The 18642-nt window shown below is 50.0% G+C and overlaps 1 protein-coding gene across 2 annotated transcripts in view; it reads left to right on the top strand.

The window, feature by feature from the left end:
• Positions 1-13576, top strand: part of SIDT1 (SID1 transmembrane family member 1) — a 103065-nt gene extending 89489 nt beyond the window's left edge. Inside the window, exons 19-27 of one of the 2 annotated variants that reach the window (XM_069760535.1) lie at positions 7475-7611; positions 8351-8459; positions 8726-8740; positions 10465-10541; positions 10647-10693; positions 10767-10872; positions 10953-11063; positions 11222-11335; positions 11533-13576. In XM_069760535.1, coding sequence (XP_069616636.1) covers positions 7475-7611; positions 8351-8459; positions 8726-8740; positions 10465-10541; positions 10647-10693; positions 10767-10872; positions 10953-11063; positions 11222-11335; positions 11533-11595 — 779 coding nt within the window. In that variant the 3' untranslated portion in view covers positions 11596-13576. The remainder of the gene's footprint in view (positions 1-7474; positions 7612-8350; positions 8460-8725; positions 8741-10464; positions 10542-10646; positions 10694-10766; positions 10873-10952; positions 11064-11221; positions 11336-11532) is intronic. The other variant, XM_069760536.1, reaches the window with a different exon arrangement.
• The last annotated feature ends 5066 nt before the right edge of the window (positions 13577-18642 follow it).

An 18642-nucleotide genomic window follows, 5' to 3' on the forward strand; every position in this document is an offset into this window, starting at 1 on the left:
AAGACTGGCGTCCAGGACAGGGGCCGCCCCAGTAACACGAGGCTCGCCCAGCTCCCTATCCTGTCTGCGCTTGTCTAGACGCCTTAGCTGGGCAGGCGTCTTTTTATTGCTTTTCTTCCTTGGCCCCTCAGCTCCCTCACCCCTGCTAGTCCCTTCCCCAGCAGAATCAGCCTCACGGTTTTCTCCCACCGGGGTCACGACTGCGTTAGCGAAGGAGCGAGGACAACGGCTGAATGGGTGACCTAACTCACCACACAGGTGACACCTAATCTCCACACAAGATGCAGCAAGATGGCCGATATCCCCACACAATGCACACTTCTGCACAGTGCAGTTTGCGCTGAAGTGTGTGGGGTCGCCGCACTTGTGACAGAGCTTCGGTTGCCCCTGGTAGAAGACCAGGATACGATCCCTACCCAGGAAGGCAGATGATGGTATGTGGGCAACCGTACCACCTGAATGCTTAAGTTTTACCATAAATGTCCAGGCCCCTGACCAGATACCAAACTTGTCACGGTTTTTCTTTGGCATTTCTACCACCTCTCCATACCGGCCAAGCCACGTCATGATGTCATAACAAGAAAGTGACTCGTTACAAGTCATCACGGTCACTTTCTTGACTTGGTTTTGGCGAGACACCACCTGAACGGCAAAGTCTCGCCAGCCGGGCTCATTTTTTGTCAACTCATAGTTCGACCAGAAGAGCTCAAGCCCCTCCGGCCGAACAAAGCTGACATCAAAATTAGGTGTGGAATAGGGATGTATCAAGGCGTAGATGTCAATCGCACTGAAGCCCATCCTCAGCAGGAGCTCCACAACTTTAGACCTTGGAGGACATGCATCACTGCCCCTCCACTGAAGACGGACCACATTCCTACGCACACTACCCGGCCCGGCTGTTGGGAGGGACCACACTGTATCCCCCCCTCTTTGCTCTCGGAAGGCCCCGAGGCCATGCCTCTCTATCCAGAAGGATAGATCAACCTCTCGACCCTCTACTATTAGTGATCTCTCTACCCTCTTTAGAGCCTCCAGGAGACGCCGTTGCAACATGCCGTCCCCAGAGCCCGGAGACGAGGAGGATGCCCTATTTCCCCTGGAGGTGACAGCGGCATAACTCCTGACAGGCGCTGCCACCACCGGGGGGGCAACCGGACCAGTGACCACATCCACACCAACAGCATCACCATTACCCACCTCCATAACCCCCTCACCCTCTACCAAACCAGCAACCACACCACTAGACAAAGAGTTTTCTGCATCCATGCCCACCACCACATTCACTCCTGCTGGACCAGTGACAACAGGGGGTGACATTTTAACCTCCGCATCATCAGGCACAAGGGGCTGAGTCTCCTCCACAGAACTGGAGGTGACCTCACCCCTGGTTTTTTGTGTGCCCTCCGCATCATCAGTTGATATTTTCCGCTGCTTCATGGTTGCTACCAGGCGTCGTTGATCTTTAGCTGCTGTGGGGCACCGCTGATCCTTAGCATCAGGATCTTGTTGACCAGCGGCACCAACACAAAATAGGACTTAGGGAAGACCGGAACTCCCAGCCCCGGTAACCCCCTCACACTGCCGCCGCCCCTCAACTAAGTGATCAGCGGCAACAGTATTCAGGGGCACCGAGGCTACCGGAGCTGCCCCCGACACCGGGCCGCTCCCCCCTCCCACTGAGGAGCGGACCACAGTATCGTGGCCTGATCGTATGCCCGCCGCCAGGCCGCCATCACTGTCCAGCCTTTCGGCTGATGCACCTGCTGCTACATCCCCGCTACTACAAGCAGACACGGAGCTCTGCGCCTCATTACCGTGCTCTGTAATCTCCCCGCGCCTTTGCACCGTATCCACAGCAGAACCCGGGCTGGGCTGGGCTGGGCAACGGGGCTTATACAGCGAGCTGACCCTGCAGCCGACTCAGGGGGTACAGGGAGGGGGACATATACATAGCTTACCGCTTCCTGCAGCTTTGGCTTGGTGGTTTTCTTTGCCTTTTTCTTCTGGCCCCCAGGGGCCTCCGTTCTGAAGGCACACTGGGGACTCCAGCAGCTTGATCTCTGCCATTAGCGCCCCTCCCTGGCCGATGTCACTGTCCTCCCCAGAGCCAGCAGAACTGCGACGAGATATCATTGTCGCCTGTCCAGCAGGGAGCTCGCTGCACGTGGCCTCTGAGTGACTAAGAGGGCTGCCAGGTGGAGCTTTCTGCTGGTCATCATCAACATCATCATCCACCTGGCTCTCCGGCTGCAGCCCCATCTGCCTTTGCTCTCTGTTATCAGCCATTTCTCTGAATCGGTCTTCATTTATAAGCTTTTCTTTAAATGGTCCACTTTTTTCTCGAATAAATGCTTTTCTTACCTCCAGGTCATTAATTTCAAGCTTCAGAATCTTTACCTCCGCCTGGAATTGCGTCTTCCTGGGTCTGGAGGCGCCTGCAGCTTTAGCGCTTGTGCAGCGCAGCTCCTCCCGGAGCCTCCTCAGGGTCTTGCTAGCATCTTCATACTCACGGAGGTGGCTCATGACCCGGGAGGCATATGTGTCCACAGACTCCCGGGGTCTCTGCAGCGCCCAACCCTCCTCAGTGAGGTCGGCCTCACCTCCGTGAGCACTCAGCTTTCCTCCGGAAGGGCCGCCATCTTGCACGCTAGCAGGCTTCTCCTCCATGGAAGCCTTGCGGCTTCTCTGGGTCTCTGCAGACCTGGGGGGAGTAGGAGCCACATTGCTGCGACTCCTGGTGGAGCGTATCACCCCCGAATCCTCTGATGTGCAGGCTGGTTGCTGGTTCCTTCTGCCCCCCGCCAGCCTGGTCCGGGAAGCAGAAGCCTGGGACTTGGCTCCTTCACTCATCCCAGGAAACCCACTCCCTCCCTGGGTAAGAGAGAGCAGGTCCCCGGGTGGAGAGATGGTGGTTCTCTGGAGCTCAGGAGCACACTGCAGGTTCAGCAGCGACCGCACCCACAATCAGCACAATGAGCAGCAGCTGAGCAGAGCTGCACCCACTATCCTGCTGGTGCAGTCACTGTGTACATACATTACATTACTGATCCTGAGTTACATCCTGTATTATACTCCAGAGCTGCACTCACTATTCTGCTGGTGCAGTAACTATGTACACACATTACATTACTGATCCTGAGTTACATCCTGTATTATACCCCAGAGCTGCACTCACTATTCTGCTGGTGCAGTAACTATGTACACACATTACATTACTGATCCTGAGTTACATCCTGTATGATACTCCAGAGCTGCACTCACTATTCTGCTGGTGCAGTCACTGTGTACATACATAACATTACTGATCCTGAGTTACATCCTGTATTATACCCCAGAGCTGCACTCACTATTTTGCTGGTGCAGTCACTGTGTACATACATTACATTACTGATCCTGAGTTACATCCTGTATTATACCCCAGAGCTGCACTCACTATTCTGCTGGTGCAGTAACTATGTACACACATTACATTACTGATCCTGAGTTACATCCTGTATTATACTCCAGAGCTGCACGCACTATTCTGCTGGTGCAGTCACTGTGTACATACATTACATTACTGATCCTGAGTTACATCCTGTATTATACTCCAGAGCTGCAGTCACTATTCTGCTGGTGCAGTCACTGTGTACATACATTACATTACATTACTGATCCTGAGTTACCTCCTGTATTACACTCCAGAGCTGCACTCACTATTCTACTGGTGCAGTCACTGTGTACATACATTACTGTTATGACCTGGTGGTCAGGACAATAATGGACCTGGTGGATAAGAGCACACGGAATGACCTGATAGTTACTGATAATATAGGACGAGCTCTGAGACGTGGGAACTCTGCTGACCGCAATCCCTAATCCTATCACACACACTAGAAATAGCCGTGGATTGCGCCTAACGCTCCCTATGCAACTCGGCACAGCCTAAGGAACTAGCTAGCCCTGAAGAAAGAAAAATAAGCCTACCTTGCCTCAGAGAAATTCCCCAAAGGAAAAGGCAGCCCCCCACATATAATGACTGTGAGTAAAGATGAAAATACAAACACAGAGATGAAATAGATTTAGCAAAGTGAGGCCCGACTTACTGAACAGACCGAGGATAGGAAAGGTTACTTTGCGGTCAGCACAAAAACCTACAAAAAGACCACGCAGAGGGTGCAAAAAGACCCTCCGCACCGACTCACGGTGCGGAGGCGCTCCCTCTGCGTCCCAGAGCCTCCAGCAAGCAAGACAACAAATTAAATAGCAAGCTGGACAGAAAAAGTCACAAGAACGATCCAGGAGTGAACTAGACCAATACTGCAACATTGACAGGTGGCATGGAGCAAAGACCTAAGTGGAGTTAAATAGAGCAGCCTGCTAACGAATTAACCTCGTCACCTGTGGAAGGAAACTCAGAAACACCCACCAGAGGAAGTCCATGGACAGAACCAGCCGAAGTACCATTCATGACCACAGGAGGGAGCCCGACAACAGAATTCAGAACACATTACATAACTGATCCTGAGTTACCTCCTGTATTACACTCCAGAGCTGCACTCACTATTCTGCTGGTGCAGTCACTGTGTACATACATTGCATTACTGATCCTGAGTTACCTCCTGTATTATACTCCAGAGCTGCACTCACTATTCTGCTGGTGCAGTCACTGTGTACATACATTACATTACTGATCTTGAGTTATATGTTGTATTATACCCCAGAGCTCCACTCACTATTCTGCTGGTGCAGTCACTGTGTACATACATTACATTACTGATCCTGAGTTACATCCTGTATTATACCGCAGAGCTGCACTCACTATTCTGCTGGTGCAGTCACTGTGTACATACATTACATTACTGATCCTGAGTTACCTCCTGTATTACACTCCAGAGCTGCACTCACTAGTCTGCTGGTGCAGTCACTGTGTACATACATTACTGATCCTGAGTTACATCCTGTATTGTACTCCAGAGCTGCACTCCCTATTCTGCTGGTGCAGTCACTGTGTACATACATTACTGATCCTGAGTTACATCCTGTATTATACCGCAGAGCTGCACTCACTATTCTGCTGGTGCAGTCACTGTGTACATACATTACATTACTGATCCTGAGTTACATCCTGTATTATACCGCAGAGGTGCAGTCACTATTCTGCTGGTGCAGTCACTGTGTACATACATTACATTACTGATCCTGAGTTACATCCTGTATTATACTCCAGAGCTGCACTCACTATTCTGCTGGTGCAGTCACTGTGTACATACATTACATTACTGATCCTGAGTTACCTCCTGTATTATACTCCAGAGCTGCACTCACTATTCTGCTGGTGCAGTCACTGTGTACATACATTACATTACTGATCCTGAGTTACATCCTGTATTATACCGCAGAGGTGCACTCACTATTCTGCTGGTGCAGTCACTGTGTACATACATTACATTACTGATCTTGAGTTACATGTTGTATTATACCCCAGAGCTCCACTCACTATTCTGCTGGTGCAGTCACTGTGTACATACATTACATTACTGATCCTGAGTTACATCCTGTATTATACCGCAGAGCTGCACTCACTATTCTGCTGGTGCAGTCACTGTGTACATACATTACATTACTGATCCTGAGTTACATCCTGTATTATACTCCAGAGCTGCACTCACTATTCTGCTGGTGCAGTCACTGTGTACATACATTACATTACTGATCCTGAGTTACCTCCTGTATTATACTCCAGAGCTGCACTTACTATTCTGCTGGTGCAGTTACTGTGTACATACATTACATTACTGATCCTGAGTTACATCCTGTATTATACCCCAGAGCTGCACTGACTATTCTGCTGGTGCAGTCACTGTGTACATACATTACATTACTGATCCTGAGTTACATCCTGTATTATACTCCAGAGCTGCACTCACTACTCTGCTGGTGCAGTCACTGTGTACATACATTACATTACTGATCTTGAGTTATATGTTGTATTATACCCCAGAGCTCCACTCACTATTCTGCTGGTGCAGTCACTGTGTACATACATTACATTACTGATCCTGAGTTACATCCTGTATTATACCGCAGAGCTGCACTCACTATTCTGCTGGAGCAGTCACTGTGTACATACATTACATTACTGATCCTGAGTTACCTCCTGTATTACACTCCAGAGCTGCACTCACTAGTCTGCTGGTGCAGTCACTGTGTACATACATTACTGATCCTGAGTTACATCCTGTATTGTACTCCAGAGCTGCACTCCCTATTCTGCTGGTGCAGTCACTGTGTACATACATTACATTACTGATCCTGAGTTACATCCTGTATTATACCGCAGAGCTGCACTCACTATTCTGCTGGTGCAGTCACTGTGTACATACATTACATTACTGATCCTGAGTTACATCCTGTATTATACCGCAGAGGTGCAGTCACTATTCTGCTGGTGCAGTCACTGTGTACATACATTACATTACTGATCCTGAGTTACATCCTGTATTATACTCCAGAGCTGCACTCACTATTCTGCTGGTGCAGTCACTGTGTACATACATTACATTACTGATCCTGAGTTACCTCCTGTATTATACTCCAGAGCTGCACTCACTATTCTGCTGGTGCAGTCACTGTGTACATACATTACATTACTGATCCTGAGTTACATCCTGTATTATACCGCAGAGGTGCAGTCACTATTCTGCTGGTGCAGTCACTGTGTACATACATTACATTACTGATCCTGAGTTACATCCTGTATTATACTCCAGAGCTGCACTCACTATTCTGCTGGTGCAGTCACTGTGTACATACATTACATTACTGATCCTGAGTTACCTCCTGTATTATACTCCAGAGCTGCACTCACTATTCTGCTGGTGCAGTCACTGTGTACATACATTACATTACTGATCCTGAGTTACATTCTGTATTATACTCCAGAGCTGCACTCACTATTCTGCTGGTGCAGTCACTGTGTACATACATTACATTACTGATCCTGAGTTACATCCTGTATTATACTCCAGAGCTGCACTCACTATTCTGCTGGTGCAGTCACTGTGTACATACATTACATTACTGATCCTGAGTTACCTCCTGTATTATACTCCAGAGCTGCACTCACTATTCTGCTGGTGCAGTCACTGTGTACATACATTACATTACTGATCCTGAGTTACATTCTGTATTATACTCCAGAGCTGCACTCACTATTCTGCTGGTGCAGTCACTGTGTACATACATTACATTACTGATCCTGAGTTACATCCTGTATTATACTCCAGAGCTGCACTCACTATTCTGCTGGTGCAGTCACTGTCCCTCTCCGTTGTCTGTCAGTTTCGGTGAATGACTGTCTCATCCTCTGGATAATTTCTAGGAGACATCCCGCGTCCCTCTGATAGTTCTTCTGGGCCGTCTTTGTCGTCCTCGCTCTCCGTCCCATGCATGGCTCCGTACAGTGATGAGTGTTTCTGTGTTTCCTCCTCAGACACCTCCTTCATGTATATGATCGCGGGGCTCTGCATGTTGAAGCTGTACCAGACGCGGCACCCTGACATCAACGCCAGCGCCTACGCAGCCTACGCCTCCTTTGCTTTGGTCATTTTCCTGGCGGTCCTGGGGGTGGTAAGTTCTCCAGTCACTGCTGAATCAGCACGCAGCATCCGTGGCCTCGCTTGGCCACAGTGACTTAGATGATGTTATGATGGGGCAGAGCTCCCAGAGGTCGGTCTGATCGCCCCATGTGTGTGGATGTAGAAATCATAGAACGGCACTGAGATGATAAATCTGGAACTTTTAGATCAGCTGCTATCAGAATGAGCTCACTGAGAAGTCCCCTCTAGCTCGTTCCCATCTGCTATGTACGGTGATACATAGAGGATGGAGACGACTTTCTATCTTCTGTAAGTCATTTCATGTCTTCTGCATCCTCTATGTGCAGTGATACATGGAGGAAGACCACAGGGATCCTAGAGATAAGGGGGCCCTTACAGCTATATGGCATTATGAGGACGTATTGGACTGCAGAGGGCGCACTCTCACCCTTCTGTGTCCGCCCCTCATGCACAGTGATACATAGAGGATGTAGAAGACAAATGGTGCAATATATATAGTGAAAAGTGATTGTAAAAACGATTCTTGCCAAGAATACATGAACATAAGAAAAAGCCTCGAAGGAGTCCACATCTTAGAAAGCAGAACTTTAAAGGGGTTTTCCAGTGATCACCGATGCTTTTTTAGCTGACAACCCCTTTAATGACGTCACCTCGTATCATCCGGTCACAATGTTGCCGTTATCTCTGATGTCGCAGATACAAGAGTTCCAGATTCTCCTCCAGTCATGGCGTCTTGTCCATTCTTCTAGGTGTTCGGGAAGGATAACTGGTGGTTTTGGGCGATCTTCTCCGTCATCCACGTGGTCGGCTCGCTGGCGCTGAGCACTCACATCTACTACATGGGACGCTTCAGGATCGGTGAGGAGAATGGAGAACCCTCCTGTTACCCTTCCTGTCAGGACAGATGATCCACACGCACCACAGACTTCCTGGCTGACACCAGAGAACAGTAGCCACCACCCAGCCGAGCTAGACACATCATCAACTGTTGATACAATATTCAGGGCTGGGTCCAGAGCAGGCGTCATCATGCCCCATAGGGATTCTGTCCTCCCCTTGGTGATGGTTTCCGCCTTACTGACGCTCTCCATCTCTCTCCTTTCTCCTCTGCTCTCCTGTCTCAGATGTGTCCAATGCAGGTAACGTCTTTCCGCTTCTTTCTTTGTCTTTTTTCCCGCCTGAGATGTGATGTCTGAGGCTGCACTACTGAGAGGTCCTAATGGCAGCACCACCAGCCGGACTGCCTCCACACTGCCTGTCCTAACAGCGGCCATTGTAGTCCTAGTAGTGCAGCCTCAGGCTTCTGGTAAGGTCCTAATGGCAGCACCTCGCGCCGGACTGCCTCCACGCTGCCTGTCCTAACAGCGGCCATTGTGGTCCTAGTAGTGCAGCCTCAGGCTTCTGGTGAGGTCCTAAGGCATCACCACCCGCCGGACTGCCTCCTCGCTGCCTGTCCTAACAGCGGCCATTGTGGTCCTAGTAGTGCAGCCTCAGGCTTCTGGTGAGGTCCTAAAGGCAGCACCTCCCGCTGGACTGCCTCCATGCTGCCTGTCCTAACAGCGGCCATTGTGGTCCTGGTAGTGCAGCCTCAGGCTTTGAGCGAGGTCCTAATGGCATCACCTCCCGCTGGACTGCCTCTGAGCTGCCTGTCCTAACAGCGGCCATTGTGGTCCTAGTAGTGCAGCCTCAGGCTTCTGGTGAGGTCCTAAAGGCAGCACCTCCTGCTGGACTGCCTCCATGCTGCCTGTCCTAACAGCGGCCATTGTGGTCCTGGTAGTGCAGCCTCAGGCTTTGAGCGAGGTCCTAATGGCATCACCACCCGCCGGACTGCCTCTGCGCTGCCTGTCCTAACAGCGGTCATTGTGGTCCTAGTAGTGCAGCCTCAGGCTTTTGGTGAGGTCCTAATGGCAGCACCACCCGCCGGACTGCCTCCACGCTGCCTGTCCTAACAGCGGCCATTGTGGTCCTAGTAGTGCAGCCTCAGGCTTCTGGTGAGGTCCTAATGGCAGCACCTCCCGCTGGACTGCCTCTGCGCTGCCTGTCCTAACGGCGGCCATTGTGGTCCTAGTAGTGCAGCCTCAGGATTCGGGCGAGGTCCTAAGGCCGCACCTCCCGCCGGACTGCCTCTGAGCTGCCTGTCCTAACAGCGGCCATTGTGGTCCTAGTAGTGCAGCCTCAGGCTTCGGGTGAGGTCCTAAGGCAGCACCACCCGCCGGACTGCCTCTGCGCTGCCTGTCCTAACGGCGGCCATTGTGGTCCTAGTAGTGCAGCCTCAGGCTTCGGGTGAGGTCCTAAGGCAGCACCACCCGCCGGACTGCCTCCACACTGCCTGTCCTAACGGCGGCCATTGTGGTCCTAGTAGTGCAGCCTCAGGCTTTCGGCGAGATCCTAATGGCATCACCACCCGCCGGACTGCCTCTGCGCTGCCTGTCCTAACAGCGGCCATTGTGGTCCTAGTAGTGCAGCCTCAGGCTTCGGGCGAGGTCCTAAGGCCGCACCTCCTGCTGGACTGCCTCTGCGCTGCCTGTCCTAACAGCAGCCATTGTGGTCCTAGTAGTGCAGCCTCAGGCTTCGGGCCTGTAACTTCAAGGAATCAGATCTTCCCCGTTTTTCCTGTTCGGCAAATGTTTTATTGAAGCCCCAAACCTATATCCAGACAGGAAGCTGAGCTCTGGGGGCTGGTTTCCAGGATTGTCCCCCTGCAGAGCCGGTGTTAGGCGTCCTGTGAATAGTCAGTGAATAGAACCGCAGACCTCCTCGTCCATAGGGCAGGAGCTCCATAGTGCGAGCACAAACAGCACCGCAGATCTCAGCTTCCTGACCGCCAGGGATTTCCCCGCTTCATCGTTTGCTTTCTGCGCAGATTTCGGGATTTTCCGCCGAATCTTCCAGATCGTGTACACAGACTGCGTGCAGCAGTGCAGCCGGCCCATGTACATGGTAGGTAAGGACCGGAATCAGGGGCTCCGCCGCCCCCAGTGATTGATGCGGATGGTTTGCTTGATTTCGGGGCGCAGTCTCATCGCCTCCATCCTTCTCCCTCAGGACAGGATGATCCTGCTGATCGTGGGGAACCTCGTCAACTGGTTCTTGTGAGTACAGGACACATTGTGGGCGCTGGATCGTGTCTCTCGACTCCTCACCTTTCCTTTTTTTGTCTTCCAGCGCCATTTTTGGACTGGTGTATCGCCCCCGGGACTTTGCGTCGTACCTGTTGGGCATTTTCATCTGTAACCTGCTGCTGTATCTGGCGTTTTATATCATCATGAAGGTAAGAGGAGCCGGGACGAGCTCAGCGCAGGGATATCACAGGGACGTTTTCTCAGCACACCCTCTGTTTTCCATTTGCAGCTCCGCAGCTCCGAGAAGATCCGTCCTCTGGCTCTTTTCTGCATCTTGGCCACCGCCGGGGTCTGGGCGGCTGCTTTGTACTTCTTCTTCCAAAACCTGAGCAGCTGGGAGGTGAGAATCAACCTCCTGAGCGCCACCTGCTGGTTGCCAGCTGGTGACATCTTGTGGCCAATCAGGAAACTGCAATATTCAAACTGGATTTTTATTTGTGCAAAAATTTAAAATATATCAAAATAAATCACTGAAAAAAAATGATCTATAATTTCTAGGAAAGTCCAGCCCAGTCCCGGGAGAAGAACCGGGAATGTATACTGATGCACTTTTTTGACGACCATGACATCTGGCACTTTCTTTCTGCGACCGCCATGTTCTTCTCATTTCTGGTGAGTAGTCGGCCCCACAGTAATGGCGGAGAGAGCAGGACAGGCGTACGGTGACATTATGGAAAGATTGTAGGGAGACAGGAGAATAAAGGGGTCCTCTGTATGGAGACAGTCAGTGTCACCGCTGCTCCTCCTCGCCTTAGGCCTTCTCCTGCTTTCTGACTGTCTCCCTTTGTGTCATTTCCATCCTTCCTCAGGTTCTTCTCACGCTGGACGACGACCTGGACGATGTGCGCAGAGACAAGATCCCCGTCTTCTGAGGAGCCTCCAGCTGACGCCTCCGTTAACCCTTCATGTGCCTGGATCCCAGGCGAGAGCTGAGCTCACTTTACCTTCCTGGTATCCAGAGGGAAGAAGAGGAGAAATGGCCGTAAGCAGCGGCCTTCCAGCTTTCCTGCCCTGTGCCCCCCGCCCCGGGGTCCTCGTCCTGCAGGAGTCGGGGTCACAAGTGCCCTATTTCCTCTGGTATAACACAATCCTGCCATGATGGTGCCACCTGCTGGTCACACCTGGCACTACAGCCAAAAAAAACTGATTTATGACATGTTGCCAATTTTTTTAAAGAATTTTTAGGACCCCTGTGACTGTATCCCACCTGATCACGGACGTCCGGGTGCACACCGTCCTCGTTGTGTTAACTCTTTCAGTGCTGCTCGTGTTGTAAAACTTGTGGATCTTTTTAATTTATTGGAACGTGATTTGTATATTTTATTAGTGATGGAAACGTCGAGATGACGGCGATTATCTGACAATCGCCGAGAGCCTGCTGCAATGTGTCCACCCCCGGTCACTGAATACGGTGCCCTCCCGCCATATGACTGCCCCATTATTTGCATATATCCCAAGAATAATGTCTGCCATGAAGAACCAGATGATACATTGCCCCGATCACCCAGCTTTCCACAGCCCCTGACAAGCATCCACCTCTGCAGTGTACAGCGCAGTCATGAGCTCATGTTTTTACATGGTCGTCCCTGGGTTTTCTCCCTTCATCCTGGGGGAATACCAGTCCTCACTGTCATTTTAGCATGCTCGTGATGAACCAGCAGGATCAGGATGAGCGGCGTTATATGGTATCTTTTATACAGGGGCGCTCCTCAGTACATGGAATCATGAGAACAGAATATAAACCTGGAGGAGGAGGAGGGGTGCACTTTCTTTTTTAAAAATAAAAGTAACCATTAACAGCAATGATCTGTGAGTTCTCCATGTCTGCACTTCTGTATGGGGAGGAGGAAGCGCCGGAGTCTTAGGGGAAGTTCACACAGGGCGTTTTTGCTGCTTTTTTTTATGCAAATTTTCAGCTGAATTTTACACTACCAGCAAAGCCTATGAGATTTCAGAAATCTCCTGCACACATTGGGTTTTTGTGTCATCAGTATTTTGTGCTTTGCTGCGTTTCTTTTACATGGAGCGTATCACTGCTTTCAGTGTTTTTCACCCATTGACTTGATGGTGAAAAAATGCTGTAAATACAGATCGACTTTTCTTGTAGCGTATTTGCTGCAGAGGAGTCAAGGAGAATCGGATGTGACGTCACACTCGGCTCTGCTACATCTAGGTGGCAGGCTGCATGATGCATCCATACAGCCCGTCATCCAGCAGAGTGGACCCGTGCCCCGTTCACTTGAATTGGGGGTCCGACCTCACACTGTTTGACACGCTGTCATATGCATAATCCATACCGGTCAAGAGAGCCGCACGTCCCACGCTGTGAGAGCAGGAGCGGCGGACGGGAGATTTCATCTGCTGCTCCTACGCTATAATTAAAAAAAAAAAACCAGCGTGGGGGGGGGGTTCTCCCCTAATTATAATCACCAGCCTTGCTAAAGCTCACAGTTGGGGACTGGTATTCTCAAGCTGGTAAGGGGCCATTAATATAGGGCCCCCCCCAGCCTAAAAATAGCAACCCGCAGCCACCCAGAAAAGGCGCACCTATTAGACGCACCAATTCTGGAGCTTTGCCCGCCTCCTCCCACTTGCCCTGTAGTGGTGGCAAGCTGGGTAATGAGGGGTTAATGTCACCTTCCTATTGTAAGGTGACATTAAGCTTGGCTTAGTAATGGAGAGGCGTCAATAAGACACATATCCATTATTAATCCTAGAGTAATTAAAGGGTTAAATAAACACAGTAAAAAAGTCTTAATGAAATAAAACACAGTTATGACCATATTTTTATTGTTCTGTCATTCCAAAGCGAAACCATCGATCTACTGTAATAAAAATAAAAAAGCAAAAGTACAGTATACTCCCTGATCCGTCGTAGTCCGATATAACGAGTGTCCCACACAGAATCTGGGGGAGATAAAACACCGGGAGCGCTGATAATGTGACCACCCCCTGCTGTGACTGGGGAATGAAGGAGACGGAGCGGGCGCAGGGTAACGAGCGGTGACGTCACCGAGCTGCGCTCCCTCACTGCCTGACCGGAGGTAACCTCTGCACCGTGGGAAAATGCCGGGGAAGAGAATACCGCAGGTAATCTATCTATCTATTCATTGTATCTACAGGAAGCATGCAGAAAAAGAAAAAAAAAAAAGCATGAAAAAAAAAAAAACACCAAAAATGCACCTAAACCTGCCAAGATAAGGTTTTGCTGCAGAAAACAACGCAGCAAAGATACCGTGTGAACTTACCCTTAGTGGGGGCAAAATGACAGGACTACAGTAAGGTCACAAATCTAAATGCCTGTCAGGAACGATTCACAAAACCCCATAATCATCAACATCACATCAGAATAGTGAGTGCAGCTCTGGGGTATAATACAGGAGGTAACTCAGGATCAGTAATGTATGTACACAGTGACTGCACCAGCAGAATAGTGAGTGCAGCTCTGGGGTATAATACAGGATGTATCTCAGGATCAGTAATGTATGTACACACTGATTGCACCAGCAGAATAGTGAGTGCAGCTCTGGAGTATAATACAGGATGTAACTCAGGATCAGTAATGTAATGTATATACACAGTGACTGCACCAGCAGAATAGTGAGTGCAGCTCTGGAGTATAATACAGGATGTAACTCAGGATCAGTAATGTAATGTATGTACACAGTGACTGCACCAGCAGAATAGTGAGTACAGCTCTGGAGAATAATACAGGATGTAACTCAGGATCAGTAATGTATGTACACAGTGACTGCACCAGCAGAATAGTGAGTGCACCTCTGGGGTATAATACAGGATGTAACTCAGGATCAGTAATGTATGTACACAGTGACTGCAGCAGCAGAATAGTGAGTGCAGCTCTGGAGTATAATACAGGATGTAACTCAGGATCAGTAATGTAATGTATATACACAGTGACTGCACCAGCAGAATAGTGAGTGCAGCTCTGGAGTATAATACAGGATGTAACTCAGGATCAGTAATGTAATGTATGTACACAGTGACTGCACCAGCAGAATAGTGAGTGCAGCTCTGGAGTATAATACAGGATGTAACTCAGGATCAGTAATGTAATGTATGTACACAGTGACTGCACCAGCAGAATAGTGAGTACAGCTCTGGAGAATAATACAGGATGTAACTCAGGATCAGTAATGTATGTACACAGTGACTGCACCAGCAGAATAGTGAGTGCAGCTCTGGAGTATAATACAGGATGTAACTCAGGATCAGTAATGTATGTACACAGTGACTGCACCAGCAGAATAGTGAGTGCAGCTCTGGAGTATAATACAGGATGTAACGCAGGATCAGTAATGTAATGTATGTACACAGTGACTGCACCAGCAGAATAGTGAGTGCAGCTCTGGGGTATAATACAGGATGTAACTCAGGATCAGTAATGTAATGTATGTACACAGTGACTGCACCAGCAGAATAGTGAGTGCAGCTCTGGAGTATAATACAGGATGTAACGCAGGATCAGTAATGTAATGTATGTACACAGTGATTGAACCAGCAGAATAGTGAGTACAGCTCTGGAGAATAATACAGGATGTAACTCAGGATCAGTAATGTAATGTATGTACACAGTGACTGCACCAGCAGAATAGTGAGTGCAGCTCTGGGGTATAATACAGGATGTAACTCAGGATCAGTAATGTAATGTATGTACACAGTGACTGCACCAGCAGAATAGTGAGTGCAGCTCTGGGGTATAATACAGGATGTAACTCAGGATCAGTAATGTATGTACACAGTGACTGCACCAGCAGAATAGTGAGTGCAGCTCTGGGGTATAATACAGGATGTAACTCAGGATCAGTAATGTATGTACACAGTGACTGCACCAGCAGAATAGTGAGTGCAGCTCTGGAGTATAATACAGGATGTAACTCAGGATCAGTAATGTAATGTATGTACACAGTGACTGCACCAGCAGAATAGTGAGTGCAGCTCTGGGGTATAATACAGGATGTAACTCAGGATCAGTAATGTATGTACACAGTGACTGCACCAGCAGAATAGTGAGTGCAGCTCTGGAGTATAATACAGGATGTAACGCAGGATCAGTAATGTATGTACACAGTGACTGCACCAGCAGAATAGTGAGTGCAGCTCTGGAGTATAAAATACAGGATGTAACGCAGTATCAGTAATGTTATGTATGTACACAGTGACTGCACCAGCAGAATAGTGAGTGCAGCTCTGGAGTATAATACAGGATGTAACTCAGGATCAGTTATGTAATGTATGTACACAGTGACTGCACCAGCAGAATAGTGAGTGCCTCTCTGGGGTATAATACAGGATGTAACTCAGGATCAGTAATGTATGTACACAGTGACTGCACCAGCAGAATAGTGAGTGCAGCTCTGGGGTATAATACAGGATGTAACTCAGGATCAGTAATGTATGTACACAGGGCCGCCATCAGGGCATGACAGCCGTGACTGGCGTATGGGGCCCGGTGAGCAGAGGGGGCCCGCATCGGGCCCCGTCTCATCTGGTCACCGGGCCCCCCCTGCAGGCGCTGCGGCAGCGGCACACTATTGACGTGCGGGCCCGCGCCCGCACGTCAATAGTTAACAGCCGCCAGCCAGTCTGAGGCTGGCGGCTGAATAGGGCCGCAGTGCGCACTCGCCGCCGCCGGCGTCTGACGTCATTGTCAGCCGCCGGGCCTGGCGGCGAGTGCGTCTGTGTGGAGCCTGGAGAGGGAGCTTTACCCGGCGCTGGAGCTTGGCCAGGTAAGAAGTTGTGTTTTTTTTTTTTCTTTGAGAGCTGCTGCGATCCAGGGGGGCCCGGGGGGCAGGATGATGGACACACAGGGGCAGAAATGCTGGACACACAGGGGCAGAATGGTGGACACACAGGGGCAGAAATGCTGGACACAGTGGGGCAGAATGGTGGACACACAGGGGCAGAATGGTGGACACACAGGGGCAGAATGGTGGACACACAGGGGCAGAATGGTGGACACACAGGGGCAGAATGGTGGACACAGTGGGGCAGAATGCTGGACACAGGGGCAGAAATGCTGGACACAGTGGGGCAGAATGGTGGACACACAGGGGCAGAATGGTGGACACACAGGGGCAGAATGGTGGACACAGTGGGGCAGAATGCTGGACACACGGGCAGAAATGCTGGACACAGTGGGGCAGAAATGCTGGACACAGTGGGGCAGAATGCTGGACACACAGTGGGGCAGAATGCTGGAGACGGGCAGAAATGCTGGACACACAGTGGGGCAGAATGCTGGACACAGTGGGGCAGAATGCTGGACACACAGGGGCAGAGATGCTGGACACAGTGGGGCAGAAATGCTGGACACAGTGGGGCAAAAATGCTGGACACAGGGGCAGAAATGCTGGACACAGTGGGACAGAATGGTGGACACACACAGGGGCAGAAATGCTGGACACACAGTGGGGCAGAATGCTGGACACGGGCAGAAATGCTGGACACGGGCAGAAATGCTGGACACAGGGGCAGAAATGCTGGACACAGTGGGGCAGAATGCTGGACACACAGTGGGGCAGAATGCTGGACACACAGTGGGGCAGAATGCTGGACACACAGTGGGGCAGAATGCTGGACACACAGTGGGGCAGAATGCTGGACACACAGTGGGGCAGAATGCTGGACACACAGTGGGGCAGAATGCTGGAGACAGGGGCAGAAATGCTGGACACAGTGACAGGGGCAGAATGCTGGACATTGGGGCAGAATGCTGGACACAGTGGGGCAGAAATGCTGGACACAGTGACAGGGGCAGAATGCTGGACACAGTGACAGGTGCAGAATGCTGGACACAGGGGCAGACTGTGAGACCCAGGGGCAGAATGCGAGACACGGGGCAGAATGGAGATACGGGGCAGGATGAAAGACATGGGGGCATGACTGGAGACAGATGGGGCAGGATTGGAGACAGATGGGGCAGAATGGAGACACGGGGCATGATTGGAGACAAGTGTCAGGATTGCAGACATGGGGGCATGGTTGGAGACATAGGGGGCAGAATGGAGACATGGGGCATGATTGGAGACACTGGGGGCAGAATTGGAGACAGATCGTGCAGGATCATGGGGCAGGATGGATATGATGGAGACAGATGGGGCAGGATGGAGAGATCACATGGGGCGATCATATGGGGCAGGATGGGGAGATCATATGGGGAAGAATGGATACTCATGAGGGCAGGATGGGAGAATATCTGGCTGACGCCAGGAATGAGACACACGGGGCCAGGCTGGGTGATATTATTAATACCATAGGGGCTAATTTAGGGATATTATTACTGCAGTGATGTATTTATTTTATTTTTTGAGTATACTGTTTTAAATGGGGGGCGGTCCTGTTACTGTATAGAGTGATACTATGTCGCCTTCTTCATGTGGTGTAATGTAGAAGTTGTGAAAAATTAAGTAATGTGTTCTGCAAGCGGAGCTCGAGATAACTGTGTTATTTCCTGCAGAGAGTTGTCCTGGCTGGATGAAATGATGGCGGTCTGTGCTGGATGAAAGATGAAGGACTTCACCTAGAGACGTCACTGGTGAGTCAGTGTGTTACCTATACACTGACACTATACACTGTATACAGAGCTCCTGTGTATAATTTCACTAGTGATCACTATATTATCTGTACACAGACACTGCATACTAAGTACAGATCTCCTGTGTATAATGGCACTTATGGTGATAGTATGGTGCTTTTTTAAAAATTACTGATCAGAATTGTAGTATTCAGTCACTATGTGGTGGTAATATGTGGTCTGGTCATGGTGTTGTGGTATTTGTTCCTTGTATGTGATATTATTCGATCACTGTGGTGGTAATATGTCATCTGGTCATGGTGTTGTGGTATTTGTTCCTTCTATGTGATATTATTGGGCATTTTAAAAATTGAAAAATAAATAA

The sequence above is a fragment of the Ranitomeya imitator genome, chromosome 3 (assembly GCF_032444005.1).
Source record: "Ranitomeya imitator isolate aRanImi1 chromosome 3, aRanImi1.pri, whole genome shotgun sequence".
NCBI lineage: Eukaryota > Metazoa > Chordata > Amphibia > Anura > Dendrobatidae > Ranitomeya > Ranitomeya imitator.